General features: G+C 45.6%; 2 protein-coding genes across 3 annotated transcripts; one reads left to right on the top strand and one right to left on the bottom strand.

Moving 5' to 3' along the window:
* The first annotated feature begins 1,405 nt into the window (after window positions 1–1,405).
* LOC117580999 lies at window positions 1,406–2,044 on the top strand. The gene is made up of 2 exons (XM_034267804.1): window positions 1,406–1,447; window positions 1,510–2,044. Exon 2 carries the CDS (start codon window positions 1,548–1,550, stop codon window positions 2,007–2,009), a length of 462 nt encoding a protein of 153 aa, XP_034123695.1. The 5' UTR covers window positions 1,406–1,447; window positions 1,510–1,547; the 3' UTR covers window positions 2,010–2,044.
* Window positions 2,045–6,633: 4,589 nt separating this feature from the next.
* Window positions 6,634–7,797, bottom strand: LOC117580829. 2 transcript variants are annotated; one of them, XM_034267551.1, is made up of 2 exons: window positions 7,504–7,797; window positions 6,634–7,442 (listed from the first exon to the last, which is right to left on the bottom strand). In XM_034267551.1, exon 2 carries the CDS (start codon window positions 7,431–7,433, stop codon window positions 6,738–6,740), a length of 696 nt encoding a protein of 231 aa, XP_034123442.1. In that variant the 5' UTR covers window positions 7,434–7,442; window positions 7,504–7,797; the 3' UTR covers window positions 6,634–6,737. The 2 variants fall into 2 exon arrangements, with proteins under 2 accessions (XP_034123442.1, XP_034123441.1); XM_034267550.1 differs by having other exon boundaries at window positions 6,634–7,439; window positions 7,504–7,796.
* Window positions 7,798–18,049: the final 10,252 nt, after the last annotated feature.

Consider the following 18,049-nt stretch of genomic DNA (forward strand, 5'->3'; position numbering starts at 1 on the left):
CCATCTTGGCCATAAAATGTATTTCTTCTTTATGCGCTTAAGTGCAATCGGGCTTCTTTTTATGGAAGCCACTTCGCACAAGTTTCCAAGTTATGAGAACTCTGGCATTATGTCCGAGTATTGTTTGATATATTGTAGAAATTTGCATTGATTTGCAGCAATAAACTTTTCATTTCCCTTACCCCTTCATGACTGCTGATTGTGCTCATTCCTTTGACCGCAAGAAACAAGAAATTTGCAGATTGTTCTGCAAAAATCTGATGTCTTTCACAGGCGTTAAGCCACGCTGGAGCATCCTGGTAAGGGGCGGGGCAGTTCAGCAGCTGGAGCCAAGGGCAAAGTGGAAAATCTCGAATCAAAATGACATTAGAGCGTCGTACCGCTTGACTATAACGATAGAGTGGAAGTAAATATTGTCATTACTCAAGCTTAAAATTAAAATTACCCACCTGAATGGTCTCGCAGCGCGGCGACTGATGGGTCCAGGGCGGGGGAATGATGGGGCGCCACCGTGGAGCGGAGTTTTGCGAAATGATAAACTGCATAAACGGCTGGAAGCTGCGAGCTGAAGGCAACGCAGCAACAGACTAACGAAAATTTCAAATGCAAAACTTTATTCGTTCCTCCTCCGGTTCTCCGCTCGGTTCTTTTTTTTGCACAAGTGTTTCGCCCGTGCCAGTGCCTCCCCTTTCTACACCGCACTCTGACCCCCAGTCAAAGTGCCGCAACAGCAAAGAGCAAAGTAATTTTCATAACGACAACAGGAAAGTCGCCGAACTTGGCAAAAGGTGCGCCATGCCACCCAGCAAGCCTGATGAGCTGCAGCCCATAGCCACGGCCATAGCCCCTCCACCACCTGCACAATGCTCGGAATATGCCACGTTAAGCACATCTGTTTTTTATTGCTTTTAATTTGCCATTAATAAACCATTCCAAGGCGACCGTCGGTCGCACAAAAATGCTAATTTATATATAGATAGATGTACTCGTTTATATAGTAATAAGTAATACATATTTTGTACATATGTACATATCTTTGAGCAATCCAATTTGAATTTTCCCTCTGCCAGGCATTAGCTCTGCCAATTTATGGCGGGGCATGTGGAGCGGGCAATGGGAAGGAAGCACCGGCTAATGCCTCCATAAGTCAATGAGTTTTTGGCATTTTTATGGCTTATGAACAGACACCCAAGAGGGCAGGAGGCAGGTGGTGGCAGCTGTGGAAACATAACTCCCTCTCAACTTGATAAAACTTTACCCAGACCAAAATGTTGGCATGGAAAACCCGACAGCAACTCATTCCGATCAGCAGCTCATAATACCCTTCTCCAAGGCACAAGCTAGAGTACACTTGGTAGGCCCTGTACTTATTCCCAAACTCGTCTTTCAATTGCGAGACACAATACAATTCAGATGAAACAAAATTTTGCTACTGCAGACACTAAACGTAAGTTCCATTTAGTAAATATTTAGCTAGAAACCGCCCAAATGAGGTACAACTCCCCACAGATCTTAACACTTAAAAATTTAAATTCCTGAAAATTAAAATGAATCCATTTAAATGCGGTGATGACACAGCTGCGGGCTCCTCGCTGAAGGAAGAAACCAACGGAGGAGAAGGAGCATTGGAAAACCAGAAGAGCAACAAACTCGACCAACAATCTGCGAAGGAAACTCCAGCTCCTCGAGTCCTGAAGCAGAGTGACTTCGATGGTTTCGTTTTAAAACTAACGAATCACTATAAACGCGTGGAGGAGTTTAAGCGCCGCACTGAGATGACCATGAAGAGCTACATGAAGCTTATGCCACTCTATAACGAGGCCATGAGGCTGTACGCGGCCAAGTTAGCGCTGAGCAAGCAGGAGAAGACCGAGGAGCAGTTGGGCGACGCCAAGCAGACGCTGGAGGCACTGACCGAGAAGACCATCGAAAGGTTGCGCATTATTGACCAGAAGCTGCTGGCACTGACCGACAAGATCAAGGAACATGCTATAGAACACGCCCCATAGGAGGAGCAGTAGTCAACGTCAAAACCCATACAGCAGTACAGATATTAAATTTTAAATATTTTGGCAACCAACCAACATTTAAATCATTCGCGATCGTGATGGGTTGACTAAAGCGAGGGCGAATAGTGTAGATAACAGTTCAGATAACAAACACTTTCAGTTGGCAAATTAATCGAAATCAGATACTGGTGGCGCCTCCACTCGGCTAGACGGGCACTTCTAACATCACATGTTATGTTAACATTGTGCCCAGTACGCGCTTCCAGCGGCCTGTTCGCCACAACAGTGTGCTGTTAAGGAGCAGCCCAGCTGTTAACTTTCGAAAATTGCTTTCTGATTTTTCTGTTCGCCTGGTAGCAAAAACATCGAAAAATATCATTTTTGCATCGTTTCGAGGTTGAGAGTATTTTTTCGATGCCTTTGCTCTATGGTTCTGCAGTGGAATATAACGAAAAAAACACTGTTATATTTGTAAATTATTATACTTAAATAATGGAATAAGAATTATAATTATTATACATTTTATTGTATTCATTTAAAAATGTGTCATGCCAAAATAAATATGTCTGAAATATTTTCGGACAGCCTCAACTTGTGGGTGCAGGTGCTTCATATGGACAAGGTTTTGTATTTGTCGATACGGATGTCTCTGGATAAATAAAATATGTCTGTTATAGAATTACCAGGAATCGCATCGAGTGCATTCTCTAGACAGCTTCATGGGAATGCCAACGATTTCAACTGCACAACTAAATAAGCAACCAAAATGGACGAATGTTGCCCAAAATCCTGTCAGGTCCAACCCCAAAAACTTCAGCCTGGTTGTTCCAGCCTGAACCATCCCCTGACCATCAGGACAAAGCAATGTCTTCGAGGCTGTCCTGTCTGTGCGCAGGAGGCGCGGGAGTAACATCAAAGATGCTGTCGAGCAGCCTAAGCAACAGGACCTTAGACTTTGGACAATGCTCTTGAGGGGCCGCCTTGTTCGCTGGCCAAGTCCCTTTACCTTGGCCAAAGTATTGCGAAATTAGCCAAGAGTAATCCTTTAAGTTTAGTGCCCAAAAATTGCACACAATTGCCGCAGTGGCAGTGGTAGTGGCAGTGGCAGTCCACCGAACCTCCTCCAACATTGTCAGGCCAACGTTGATGACATTGTGTAAAATTTTGTAGCTGTCGTCGACATTGCCGTTCCCGTTCCCATTCCCGTTGTCGTTGCTCCTCCTGGTCGCGGCATCCTCCAGCCAGCCGACTGGCTATAAAACTTTTATAGTAAAAAGTAAATGCCACAAATGAGCAATCGAAATTTCGCATTATAATGCAAACTGTGTGCATTTTTCGGGGTTATTGTAGTCGACTCGACTCTCGGGCGCAAAAGACAAACGCATACCAAGGCACAGTCGTAGTCATAGTCGTCATGGTCGTCTCGCTACAGATCCAGTAGCTGCTCCTTTCTCCTCTCTTGCCTCTATTAATAATAATAGAATTTTTGGAAAATTTCCCTCAGCTAGAGAGAATGGTAGGGGAGAGGAGAGGGAGAGGGAGACGGAGACGGAGAGGGATAGGAAGAGGAGTGATGGGAAAAGGAAAAGGAAGCTGCCTTTCGGCTCGCGATTTTTGCATTTGACAACGAAAACGAAATGAACGAGTTGGGTCACCATTCCATTTCCATTTCCATACCATTCCATTCCATTCTTCACGTAACCAAACCCCAACGTTCCCATTGGACTGCATTGCATAATTCAGAGCTGTCTGCCTCTGAACCTCTTCTCCTCCCTCTGCTCGTCCCATTGCTCTCGACACGGCTCGACTCGACTCGACTCGACTCTGTCCTGCCTGACAATAATGCTAATAATGATAATGATTATAATGCATGAACAAAATATTCCTGGAGATGCCTTTGTCTATTGAACCAGCCTGGGAGCTCCGCCATGGAGCTCTACTCGAGCGACTCGACGCTGCTGTCTGTTGTTTGGCATCTAATGAACTTCTTTATGGCTGCATCATTCGCATAGCTAATTCAAAGAGCATTCTATGCCTGCTCCAGGGAGTACAATTCACAGCGAGAAAATTCAAAGCAATTCTTTGGAAAATGCTGGCAACTGGAATATGGAATTTTTAATTTATTTGCAGCTTTAACTTAATCTATTTAAGGAATGGAAATAGTTGAAAGTTTGTATTGAAATCATAATTACTTACCAGTCAAGCATTAATTAATGGAAATTGATTTTGTTTTATCAAAGATTTTCCATGCTGTAGCTTTGGACTCTGGAAAGAGTCTCGAATTGAATATTTATCATTTAATAATCTCTATGAATATCCCTCAACACTTTCCCTACCTATATATTCGCTGGGATAATCTGCACCTGCCAGGTGATCCAATCATCCCCCGTAAAGCCATCACCCCCTGCCCAGTCAGGTGGATTACCTTCACGAAGCGATGGGTAGAGCCACAACATCGTCAGCATCATCTTTGGCATCATCGTCATCAGGCACGTCCGCGCCAGTACGTCCGCCCATTCGGTTATATTAAAACCATTTTTCGCTTATTACCAAAAAATTTAAATATTTTGAAAATAATAAACTGCGGGTGAGTTACTAAGTGGCAGCAGCGACGCCCACAAAAAAGCAAACAACGTTCCACAGAACAGAACAGCACAGCACAGAACGGAGCCCGGCAAGGGCAAGAGGATTGGGCTGATGCTGATGCTGATGCTGATGCTGAGGTGGTTCGGTATCGTCATCAGCATTTGGTATCATCAAAACGATGGCAAGCATGAGCTGGCCCACCTTTAACCCCCAGCCACGGCCATTACTAATCCTCCCATCCAACAGAGCGGAGTGGAACAAAACGAACCAAACCCAAAATCCAAGTAACTCCGGAGCACCTCTCCCACCACCGGCGCCACCTCAAGCCAGAGACCTCGGCCACTCCGGCCCGCTGTGCGCTATCAGCGCGCCTCGTGTTGATTGTCGCGCATTGCCATCAATGTTCTCCCCCACTTAACCACCCCTTTCGCAGCCCCTCGCTTAATGAGCATCATACGTTCATGATGATGATGATGGTGATGATGCCGATGTCGATGTCGACGTTGATGACCAGTGGCTCAGACGAAGAGGGGTTCTTCTAGACAACTTATAAAAAGTTGTGAAAGAGATTTGCCGCTTATTCTTGCTTAGAAAATAATACTTTGAAGCAATTAAATTATTTATTGAAATCTTTAGTTAACCATTGACATCCAACAACTCTATATGCTCGTCGTCCCTAGATTAAATTAAACTTCAGATGCCAATGCCCATGCCCATGCCCATGCCCATGCCCATGCCCATGTCCATGTCCCATAGCCCATGCCATGCCTGGTGGTGGTGGCATTGGTCTCATAGTGTCATATTTTTATGATTTTTATGTTAATTCATAACCAGCGACAACGTCGCGGTTGCCACAGGCCAGCTTCTACAACGCCTTTTCCAACCGACGTTTCAGCAGCCTCCTTCTTCTTTTTGCCAAATGCTTTTTAATCCTTTTAATGAAAATTAGTTCCTCTCAATAACATTTAATATATTTTCCTTTGCTTTTGGGGTTTTCCCATCCTCATGCTCTGTCTATATATCTCTTGGTGTCCCATCCACTCGGAGTTCTGTTGTTTTCACAGGCATTATCATAATTTCTGTTTGCAACCCTAAATCAACACTTGCCAGCTCCTGCTCCTGCTCCTGCTTCTGCTTCTGCTCTTGCTCCGACTCGTGCCACCAGCTCCTGCTCTGACTCGATAAAGGGTTACTGGTCCTGTCCATTTGGTGGTTGAGTGGATGGGGAGGCCGAAGACCCGTGGCTGCTGCGACACTCAAACAGAGGGAGACAGAGGGCTTGGCATATATCACAAGGTGCTTTCCCCATCACCACCACCTCCACTTCACCCTACAACTTCCACTTCTTGTCTTTGTCTTTGTCTTTGACCTTTTGCGTTTGATTTTCTATGCAGCGTTAAATGGCATCCGCGTCCGCGTCCGCGTCCTCGTCGTGTCTCCTTCTTTTGGGCAAATTGAAAACCCAAAAGCAGTAAAAATTAATGGCCGTAGCGAAGGTGTTGCCATCCATATACTACGCAGCCCTCCCACCGCTAAAGCACACACAAGTTTTCTTCTTGCTTTCTTATTGATAATACCAGTGCAAGTACTCGTACATACATACATACATATGTACATACATCTGGCGTGGCTAAGCGATATTCAGAGAGGGAAATATGGAAGAATTGGTGGGAAGACAAAGAGAGTAACAGAGAGCAAGCGACTGCAGATCGAATAACAGACAGCTATCAGAGCCAACAGTGCGCTAACAGCGCCAACAGAGTGCTAACAGTGAGAGAGAGAGACAAGAAGCACGATGTTAACAAAGCGAGCAGAGCACTAAGCGATCGACGACAAATATTTGGTGCTCTCCCTCTCCCTCGCAAGCCGCACGCCATTGAACTTTGTACTTAATTTTTGTGCGTGCTTAGACACGATTTTATATGATACGCACAAAAAGACTTACAGTTATAAATAAGTAAAAATGTAAGTAGCAAATTGCTGTTTTGGAGCTCATTGAGTTTTGTGCCTTCAAAATAAGTAATACATTTTGTAGGCGTAAAAGATTAATATTGATTTATTTGAGTTATTTGGGTTATTTGATATTTGCATAGTCAATTTGGATGCGGTTCTAGTCTTTAGGGCTTCTGAGATCGATTAAAACTACTTTTTTTGGTCAATGAATTCAAAGGCGGAACGCATGAAGCTGCGACGCGAGAATTTGTTCTCAAAGGGATTGGCCTGGCGAACGACTTTGACTGTGGCCGATATTGGGGCCGGACCGGGGATGAAGCGCTTATTCTGCATGGCCTTGGCCAAGTCGCGATTCGCCATATCCTTTGACTTCTCGTCCGGGCTGCGCATGAAGCTCAGCTTCAACGTATGCGGCTCGGTGTTGCCAAAGTCCGGCTTGTAGGCCGACGCACTGTGGGGCTTCAGCCAGGTGGTATCTGGATGGGCGGGGTCCCGCCACATGTTGCTCTCACGTATCGAATTGCGGTAGCGGGAGTAGTCCTCAATCTTCGGTGTCGTTATCCGGTTCACAGGCGCTTTCGGAACAGCTTTTGCAGTCGCCAGCGTCGTGTGCGGAATCTTTCGGGCAGTGTCGCTGGGCTTGGGGAGCTGACTCTTGTGGCCATTGGCGCTGGCGTCCCTCATGTGGCTGTTCCGGAATAGCAATGAGCCGCTTCCAGATATGCGATTTTTCCGCTGTGCCTCCTTGTTAAGGTCCCTAAACCTTTGCTGGACGTTCTGGCAGGCGCAGCGTTGAAGGCAGATCTGCTGGGCGGCAGGTACACCCCGCGCCAAGAAGCAGACGGTGCCCAGGGCCGGACGGAACAAAGCGGTGACGCGTTTCATGATTGACTGCTGGAGAGATCCCATTACTATAACCATTCAATTTTCCACTTACAATTTCACTCTTACTCACTTTTTATTCACTGAACGAAATTAGACGGGAATTAGAAACCAGAGGAATTTTGCACAATATTTTTTGAAAAATATTTAAATTTTGTAATTTTGTTCACTTTAATTTTTTTTTTTTTTTTATCAATAAAACGTCTCAGAAGAATTTTTAATTATACCGCATATGCGTCAGCCAAAAGTCTACTATTTTCACTTATAATTTTGGTATTGCAATCAAATCAAACTTTTTTTTCGAAATATTTTTGGGAAATAAAATAAAATTTTGAATTTTTTTTGTTTTGTTTTGTGTACTGTTGATGCTTACTGTTTGAACGCTCGAGAGAGACTGAATCTATCCTATGGGATTCTGGCAACTACAAAATTTGGTTGATAGTCAAATATTACAGGCCTACTTGTGTAGCTAAAAATGGTGCCTAAAACAGAGTAAGGTGGCAGACATTCAGTGGCAAAAACTGAAGGTTGAACAGAGGAAATAAATATGTCTGCATTTTTGTTAATTTTCTATAAGTTCTATGCTGTAAGCTCCCAACCAAATTGTATATACTTTCGGCATTAACTTTTCTCAATTTTTGACTACATCTTGAGGTAAAAAATTAGCGGCAAAATATGTATTTGGCAACAATTATGGTCGACTCGCCAATAAAGTATGTGCTAGTGCTATGCTCCACCGATCATTCTTTTACTCTTGGAATGCTTGGAGCACTCGAAACATGGCCTCAAAGCCAGCGGCATAAGTGCTCAGGCATTCCACATTGTATTTACGAACGAGTCTACTACCATATGCAGGAGTAATTATAGGTACGGCATCTTGGAGCAATTGCACATCCGCCCCGCCTCAAGCCAAGCCCTGAAGACCGAAACGCCGAGCTGGTCCATTAAGTGCCTGAGGCGGTACTTTGGAGCCACCGACGACTTAAACGCTGACACTTGAACTCTTTTTGATTTCGCCCCAGCAAAGGGGCGACGTGGCGTCACCGTTGGCCCAGGCCAGTGCGTGGGCGAAATCTGCACAATGCCACAATTATGTTAAATATCGACAAGTGGCCATCCAGAGGCAGCTTTTGTTGCGCGCGCTGCACCGGCACAACCAGAGAGAGAAATATTAAACACTCGAAGAGGAGGCCAGCGGAGACCGACATCGAAATGAGTTCCCCGCCCAACAAAAGCAGAAATAAGTCACGAAATGGTGGGAGAAAGATGGTGGGTAGAACACTGAAACAAAAGTTAGGGCAATAATGTGTGAAAAAGAACATCCGGCAAGCTGCGCCGCTGCCACACCTGGAGCCTCGGCATGAACGAGCTCTACTCGGACGTGCCATTCTTAGTGGAGAATCAGTTCCTATAACGGCGCACTGCCTGATTCTGCTGGCGCGCCAGGCGCCTCTGAGTGAGCTTCTGTAAGCATTCAAGGTAGTCCTCGGCTATCTTTGTCATCTTCAAAGTGAGACGCCTCAAGCCCAACATCAGCAACAGCTGAAAATCTTTCCATGCACTGCATGCCCTATCCATCAGTCAGCTCTCTCTTGGAGCACCACACAGGAGGAGCTTCAGCTTCAAACATAATAAAAACATGCACATTGATGAGTTAATTGTTTAATGGTTTGATCATTGGGAAGTGATTTGGTTTATTGGTTTCTACATTGAGCAATCACTTCTTCACTTCCTCCTTTGGGAGACTCGAATGCCACAATTTTCACCTTGTCGACCTTGAAGATTTCGTGGTGCTCGCGGAATTCTACATCTTTCAGCTCGAAGTTATACCTTGTCGCAGAGGTTTTAGTTCTGCAGCTGTTTGGCCTTGAAGGTTATCAGCGGCTTCGCCTTTTTCTTGAGAGCTGCGTGGCCAACTGTGGGCTGATCTAACCACTCTGCAGTGAGAATGCGGCAGAAAAAACATAATTATTGGCATATTTTTGCACTTGCAAAGCGACTCAACGCATCGCGTCACCTTTTTGTGCCACCAAAGTGCGGCGGGGGACTCACCTGGATGAGCTCGTCGAGAGTATCCTGCAGCGCGTGGCCTAGGATGGTCGAACGATGTAACTGATCTCGAACTTGGCTTTGCTCGAGCAATTGCATTTATTTTCTAATTGAAAAGTTCACTCCACGTTTTGAGGCGGTGCTGCAAAATGTGTAATGGATAATTGTATGGATGTGTGGCAAAGAGACAAAAGCTGAATGCTATGAAACCGCCTTGCCCGTGAAGAAACCCGTAAATCGGTTTTGTTTGTTGAATTATCTTTTAATTGACTCTTGACTACACGAAAGTAGGTAGGTAGCCCAGAGGCTGCATTTTTTATGTGCTCCCGCCATTGCTGGCGCTGCATTGGGGCACAAATGGTTTCTGTTTGTGCTGAGACTTCCTTTGGGAAGTGGGCAGGCTCTTCTCTTCGTCTTTCAACCAATACAATTAATAGGCTCTTGTTTTGGGAAATATGAAAATACAATATGCTCAGGATTCACCCTCGTTTCGCGTCGCGTATTCCAGTTGCCAGTTCAATCGACAACATTTTGGTTGGTGGCTGTTGGCTGTTGGCTGGTGACAGGGACAGAGGTTGCGCAAGGGGATAACTTAATTATGCAATCTAAATGCATTGAATCACCTCAACCAAATGACAATAATCATGATGACAAAGTGGTGCCCCCCTGCTAACCGCTCCAAAAATGTTAACTCATTTGTTGTCCGCTTTCTTTTGCTTCTGACAGCAGGCAAAACCGCACAGAAGCTTCCTCCAGTGCAGGTGAGCAACGCTGGGAGTATTTGGTGTAACGGGGAATCGGAGTAGGAGTTGGACTCGGAGCCGGAGCCGGAGCCGGAGCCAGTGAGGGTGTGGGTGTGGGCGTGTCGGTGTGCCCATCTTCCATTTTTTGGTTGAAACGACAAATCTTTGCAATTTATTTACGTGCCATTTCGTAGAGAACATTTTCGTTAGATTTACCCCATCCCAACTCCAGCATTCTCCCCGACTGTCGACTGGCTGGCGGAATTCCAAGACAACTTCAGCCTCAAGTCGGACTATGGCTCCGTCCCTCATCCCCCTTCCTCTACTGCTGTGGCTTCGCTTTTTTGGCGTCGACAAAAGTCATGACGCGCTGATGACGTTGCCAGTGGAAGGATTTAATGGCACATTAAGAATTTTATTACCGCACAACAACAGCAAAGGCAACGGCAACGGCAATGGTAGCGGTAACGGTAACGGTAACAGTAACAGAGCAGTAGCAGTCGAAGCAACTTCGTGGTAACGGTAAAGGGAAGGGGAATGAGGGTAGGGCATAGGGAAAATTCATCGCACCTTGGCAGGAAAAATTTTTCGCGCGCGTACACACAAAATTTTTGACAGCCATGAAAATCTTTTGGTGTCAACAGAAAATTATCATTTACACTTTTCAGTTGATATTTTCTGCACACCCTACAGAATGGATGATTTGATTTTGCAGAGTAAAGCCCATACCTTGGGGTATAAGCTATGGATTCTGACTCGTTGTGGCTTTCATTTTGTATTTGTTAACATGAAAATATCACTGACTGACACTTCCCCAAAGAGTATCCAATGATTGGAGTATCTTGCAGGCTTTCAATCCTTCTCTGCTCTGCCCTTCCATTCCCTTCCCTTTCCGTTTCTTTTCTCTTTTGGCTGGTAATTTATTTTTGTATTTTGCGAACCGCTGGGCTGCTGGGGGAGTGGAGTTGAGGCACATCTTCAGTTCTTCAGTCAGAGGAACTTTCGCTCTCACAGTGTCGGGCCAGGACGATTGTCATTATTACAAGTTTTGCATAAATGAATGAATGAATGACATTTATGTATTTCATTTAGCCAGAGCCAGGGACTCGGCTTAAGCTGGCAGTGGCAGCGGAAGAGAAATTGTGAATCCAAAAGGACAGACTATAGCCATTTGGTTGACTGAAATGATGCGCGAGTTTTTCAAATCTTTATGTCCTTTGTTTGATCAACTTTCGGGCAACGACGCTGCCCGGCCACCGGCCAGAGCGGCAACCAGCCGGGTGCGGGGGTGCGGGGGCCAGGTGTATGGCGGTTAACTCCACGTGCCATTAACCCATTATGTGTCAGCGAAAATTTCAATCCAGCCACAATTTCATCTTGACATTTGTGCATAATTGAATTAATTTCCCAAAATGGAATTCAGACATTTCCAGCAGCGGTGGTTGGCTGGAGTCGAGGATTTGAAAGGATTTTGGCTACAACTGAAGATTTTTAATTAAAAAAGCTTAAAGTTCAAGGTGCCGAAAGGTGCATAAAATATGCTAAAATATATCCTGGATCCACAGTGAAAAATCGATTTAAATGCTTGTTTTAATATATTTTTTATTGGAACTATGAGATATTAAGTAGAAGCAAATTCTACTTACTTTTCCGCTATTTATTTTGCATCTCCCCTTGCTTACCATTTGAATTCAATTGAGTAAGACCCAAAATTCCACTCGATTACCTCGCTCTATCGCTGGTTATTTTTGAAGGTACACTTCCCGGTTTATAGAGAGCAGATGCTGCCTTTTGAGTACTGCCTGATTACTGCCCCAAGCCCGCCATTTACTGAGCATCTTTTGGGCCATCGTGGCGTAGGCAATTAACGTCGATCCGTGGAACATCTGGAATGGAATGCTAACAGCAATAGAAGTTCTTTCCCTTTTTTTCTTTGTGTGTCTTATTTATATGCAATTTAGGTATCTTTTGCGTGTTGTTTGTGCAACCCTTTGGGCGCTGCCACCCCGCCATTCGCTCTACTTAATTTGAATGCATTTAAAAATGTTAAAATATGGGAATTACCATGGAGCAGAAAAAAACGCGTGCAAATTGTGGGGTAGAACAAACAGAATTTATCTGCAGAGACACGCACTTTGAACGTTAAGCAGGAAGCAAGCACGGCCGCGGATTCAGATTCGGATTCGGATTCGGATTCGGCTTTGGCTCGGAGCAGGCTCGGCACACAAAGGATTTGTACGTGTTCCCACTTGATGAGGTTGCCCACCACCCCGGTCCACGCCTGGCACTGCTCTAATCACCGAGCTACTACGTATTCCCCCATCAACAAATACGAGCGGTACGCAAAAAAATTCCACCGACACACGATGTCACAGGAAAAAAAATAGATATACTTAAATGGTGTGGAAATAATAAGAAGCCGAAGCTGGAAGTACTCTTCAAGAGCTCTTTAATGTTATATATTTATACCTGCTAAAAAGAATATCTACCTACAGCTTTGGAAATAATTGAATTGTTCTCATCGAAGATCGATAAAGGACTGAAATCTCAAGCTTGAATTGATGGGAAATCTGTCTTTTTTCTGTGCTCTGAAATTGGTGGCATTTGGATGATAAATTCCATGCTGCTTCCCTCAGTTGTCCTGTGCTCACTTTCAATGGGAATTCTCGCTGCTGTTTGAGGCTCTTCTTGGAGCACTTTGGCAAGTATTCTCGTGCCACATGCAAGGCAATAATGTGACATACCCTCGCTCAAAGGGTATGCCTCACGCAAAGTAACAAAAAAAGAATTGGACAGGGTAGAGCTGGAAATAGGCATTATAATACTCGTAAAAAGGAAATGAAGTACACCCAGAAAGGCACCCAGGCTAAGGAGGCAAGGGGCATGGGCTAGAGTGGATAGATAGGTGGGAAGCGTGTAGGCAAGGGCGCATTACATGCCACACCCACAGCCCCCGTCCGCTGGGGCTCACGTTACGCCGAAAAAGAGATAATTTTATTTCATTAATCCTTTTTTGGGACAAATTCTCTGTCGTTGTTTTTGCTCGTTCGCCCAGCCATGTTCTTGTTCAGCTTCTGCCATTGCCACTGCCTTTGCCTTTGCCTTTGCTTCTCCTTCTGTTCTGCGTTTTTTTTTTTTTTTTTTTTGCTTTCACAGATTCGACTGCGTCCGGCTTTGGGGCGTGGCTCGAGCGTAATATTAGCTTAAAAATTGTGTAAATAAAAATTACATTCGTAAGAAGGTTCGCCCTCATGCTACGCCTCATGCGGCAGTTGGCGGAAGGCGGAGACAGCGAGACAGCAGCTGCTGTCAGTCCCCCTACCAAACTCCAGCTGTATCCCAAATCCGAGCCCCAGAACAGGACACGACCGCATGAATCGGTGACCGGCGGACCTGCTGTGATGCTGAATGTGTGACTCTCTTTCTCTCTGTCTTTAGACTCCATTTCTTGGTACAGTTGTGCGCAAATCGTGGAGAAAAAGAGGGAACAAATGCTGGAGGCTGGACCAAATTGAAGACGTTAATAGATCACGCAGCAGATTCCTATTTCCCAAAACCCTTACCCTACATACGAGCCTTCATCCCAAGCTCTGGCATGCTCCTCCATAATCTCCAACATTCCCAATGCTATGACAGAGACTTTCTGAACTTTTATTCCCCCCCGCCGGCCCATAATCGTGATCAATATTAACACCTTGGCGAGTCATTTGTCTGGCAATTTAGAACACTTTTTCGGCCAATATAATTTGCGCTTAATGGCCTCTGCCAGGCCGTGGCCAGCACCGGGATAAAACCCTTTGGCACGCATAATTCAAATGGTACAAAGTTGTTCTACCTCTAGTTCTGCCCATTACTGTCGCTGCTCTCTCTCTCTCTCTCTCTCGTACCCAAATTAATGTTACATTTTATTTGAAGCTGAAAATATAAATATTTCGCTGCGTTACAAATAAATTTCCAGCTACTCCTCTTGGAAAAATTATAAACAGGCACGGTGCTGGCTGCTGGCTGGCTGGCTGCTGGCTGGCTGCTGTCTTCGCAGCCTGTTACGACTCCTGGTTGGGTATATAACTCCGCTCATTAGTTGCCCTACACGCAATTAAGCACAAATGGCTTTTGAGGCGGCACACACAAGTCGTAGTCGCAGTCGCAGACGCAGTCTCAGTCGAGAAAGTGCCACTGCCTATGGATGTGTCGCTGTGACAACTCGGTTGAGCCCGCACCCAGAGCACAGAGTACTCCTGGACTCCTGCAGAGCCTCAGTCAACAATAAATCCTTGAGCAAAAGTTATACGCAGCGGAAACATTGTCATTGCCACTGCGTTGTCCTTGCCAGCACCGTGAAAACTTTGACTTTTCATATTTCTTTGGCTGCCAGAACTGCTCCTGCTCCTGCTCCAGCTCCAGCACCCAAAACGCTGCGAGTGCACTGTACTTTAGCAATGATCGAAGGATTCTTGGGTTATTAAATAAACAATGAGCCAAAGATCAGCGGAGATCACTGGTCCACCCACTTCAGTCGCTCTACCCAAATATTTCCTTAGCTTAAACTTACCATTTTCTCTGCATTTTTTGGTGGATCAGCACTCATTCAGAGTTGTCCTTGCACTATCCACTGCCTGTGCCTCCGCAATAGACACTAAAATTTGTCGTTCGTAACTTTGGCGGATGGGCGCATCCGTTGTTGCGTCTGGGACTAGCCTCCACGAAGCTACCTCCGCCACCACAGCACTCTCCTCAATCTCTTGGTACATTCTGGCAAAGCCAAACAATTTATTACACGTGAAATTTCACCTGCGCAAGTCTTTGCTGCGCTACCCATTTCAACGCTTAAATAAAGTTTTGCCGTTGCCGTTGCCGTTGCCGCTGCCTCGCGCATTTTTATTTTTGGCATAAATATACATAAGACTGGAGACTGGGGACAGACACAAAAAGGATTCATAAATTTCGTAATTGTGAAATGTGCATTTTAATGTGCTCGCAAATGAGTTGAAGACAAATTTGTGAATTATTTGCGAAATGTTTTTGATTTATTGAAATTGCCTTGGACCCAGCGCGCCAACACCGCCAGCCACACACTAGTTGGCACTGCTTGCTAGCGCAAAGCAGTTTCTCAGGGATATTTCAACTGCTTTACAGTTTTAATTAGGTTACACAAATGCTTCACTGCTTTACTGCTTGCCGCGTAATTCGAAATTGAGTCAGTCGCTGATTGCAGATCAACGCTGAAGATGTCATTCAATTTTGAAACGAAATCACACTTTTCCAACTGTTGCATCAGACAGGCGGAACATTCAGGCCCCAAAGGCACTGCGAGAGGGAAAGTAACTAGATCAAAATGGAGTACGAGCACTGGAAATGCGATAAACTCTTGAATGTGGGGTACATTGACATTGATGAGGCGCCAAACCTTTCCCTTTGAAAATATGATTTTTAATTGCATTTGCCGCACCTGCCCAAAGGCTTTGAACCTCTTTAAGTGATCTTTCTCGGGCTTCTCTGTCATAGGGTATGCCGTAGTCGAGGGATTGGCCAGGCAGCGGCTGCTGGCAGTGGTAAAAATTCAGCCATGTGCATGATTCGTTTATGCCTTTGTCAGTGAGCATCGCCACAGTACGCTCAGGGGTAAGCAGTGCCCTACGCTACTAGTGGTGGTGGAGCAAGCAGGGCAGTTTAGTGCACCTGCCCAACCAAGCAGTGGAACGGCCAGCCAAGCCTTCGGACAGACAGGTACATGGTCAGGCGGGAGGCGGGAGGCAGTCAGTCCTTTCAGTCACTCATTCCCGCACTCACTCTCTCAGTCTGTCCGTCCGTCCGTCCGTCTGTCCGTTGAGTCAGTTGTTTGATTTTACAGTTGTAGTCCAATTACGATTTTGAGCGCATACCAACCGCACAGATTTTCTGCCTGTAGCTGTGGCTGTGGCAGTGGCTGTCGCTGTGGCTATATGTATGTTGGTTTGTACGTGAAATTGCCTGTTGGCGTCATCGTCATACTCCTTCTGAACTGTTTCCACGCGATTTTTGGTCAGCTTACCACGTTGCTGGTCTCTGCCTGAGGTCGGGGCTCTCTCTGGGCTCCTTTGCTGGCAGAGAGCCTCCTCCTGGTGCTACGTTCTAAATTACATTTTAGCAAGTTAATTGAAATGGAAATTAGTTGAAATTGTAAAACGAATTGAATTGTATGTGATTAGCTGCAGCATTTTCGAATTGGTTAAACAGCAGCAGCAGCAGCAGCAGCAGCAGCAGCAGCAACAGGAGAACGGAGCCAAGACGGTGATGGCACAACTGTACCCACAGTGGGAGTGCAACAAATTGAAACTCGTCCGCCCGCCCCAGACATCTAATTGAAGTCCACAACATTAATTGTTCATTTCGGCAGAGGAATGGCATTCAGATTGTGTTGTTGTGTTGTGCAGGTAAAAAGGAATTTGGAGCTGGCGACTGATTGAGGTGGCAAGCTGACCGATTGGAGACGTGTTCCTTGGAGCAGCTCAGACTGCACTTGAAGTGCCATTTAGAAACGTTTGTAGAGTCTTTAACCATTAACCGATGTCCTATCTGACAACACAGACACACTCAGCTATATCCTGCCCTGCCCTGCCCTGCCCTGCCCTGCCCGTTCAGTGGCTTCTATTTTTTTGTTCTGCCTGCACTTCCGTTGTCAGTGCGCTCCCCAGACCGCAGACAGACGTCGTGAGCCCTGGCGTATATTTAACCATAAGTAATATTAATACCCATTTTTGTTAACCGAAAAAAAACAGGGGGAGTACCATGCCTGGGTTGGGTTGGGTTGGGTTGGGTGTGTGTAAAATTATTATCCTTCACGCTTAATATGCACAAGCGGAAGCCGTCATTTGTGCGCCATGGAGAGAGAGAGAAAGAGAGAGAGAGATGACGATGACCAAGCCAGGGCCAGCGGCCATTTAGCATACGCATCTGTGTATGTGTCCGCGAGCGTGCATATCCGTGTATCCGTGGTTCCTAGTTCGCTTTTTTTTACACTCGTAGCCGTAGCTGTAGCTGTAGACGTTGTCCTCCTCCTGGTCGTCGTCTACTTATGTGCCACATGCCTCGCTCTGCTCTGCTTTGCACTGCTTCCTACGTGAGCTAGCTGTCCGTCCCATGGAGCGCGTGTCCTTACAAAATTAGTGCTCTTTTACATTCATATGTGCAGGGATACATGGGATATACGTACGTACAAACATGTGCAGCCCTGATATATAACATTTTTTTGAACAATACATTATTTTTGGTTGTACATTTTGCATCCCACAAGCAGCTGGCGGTCGAGCAATCGCAGCTCTGATATATAATATTATATGTGTCCGCTTTTTTTTCTATTTTCTTGTTTCCCCTTCCCCTCTGGTTTTTTGTGCAACTGTTTGTGCCACTTTGGCGGAAGTATCGCGGCGACATCAGCACGAATAGAGAGGGAGGACGAACCCACGCCCACACAGGACACTCGCGAGCATTATGCGTTTCTTTTTTGTGTTTTTTGTGTGTGTTTAGCAAAGCATAGAAAAATGAGCGCATAAAAAATTGAAACCATTTTCTCATATTAAATGTATGCCGACCAGGCAGTGGGGTGGAGTCAGGGCGGGGGAAGACGGGCTGGTCGGCACACAGGCAACAACAGCAGTTAATAATGAGTGTGCGAGCGAGAGAGCAAGGATAGATCCTTTCTATTGGTCAGCGAGGCCAAAAGATTGCTGCTCTACACTGGCAAGCAGGGCAGGCAGCTAGGAGCAGTGCAAGCAGTCAAAAGCAAGCAGTTAATGGCTGTAACTGATTAAGCAGTTGTTTCCTTTTTATTCGCTTCTGAACCGATAA

The sequence above is a fragment of the Drosophila guanche genome, unplaced genomic scaffold (genome assembly GCF_900245975.1).
Source record: "Drosophila guanche unplaced genomic scaffold, DGUA_6, whole genome shotgun sequence".
Taxonomy (NCBI): domain Eukaryota; kingdom Metazoa; phylum Arthropoda; class Insecta; order Diptera; family Drosophilidae; genus Drosophila; species Drosophila guanche.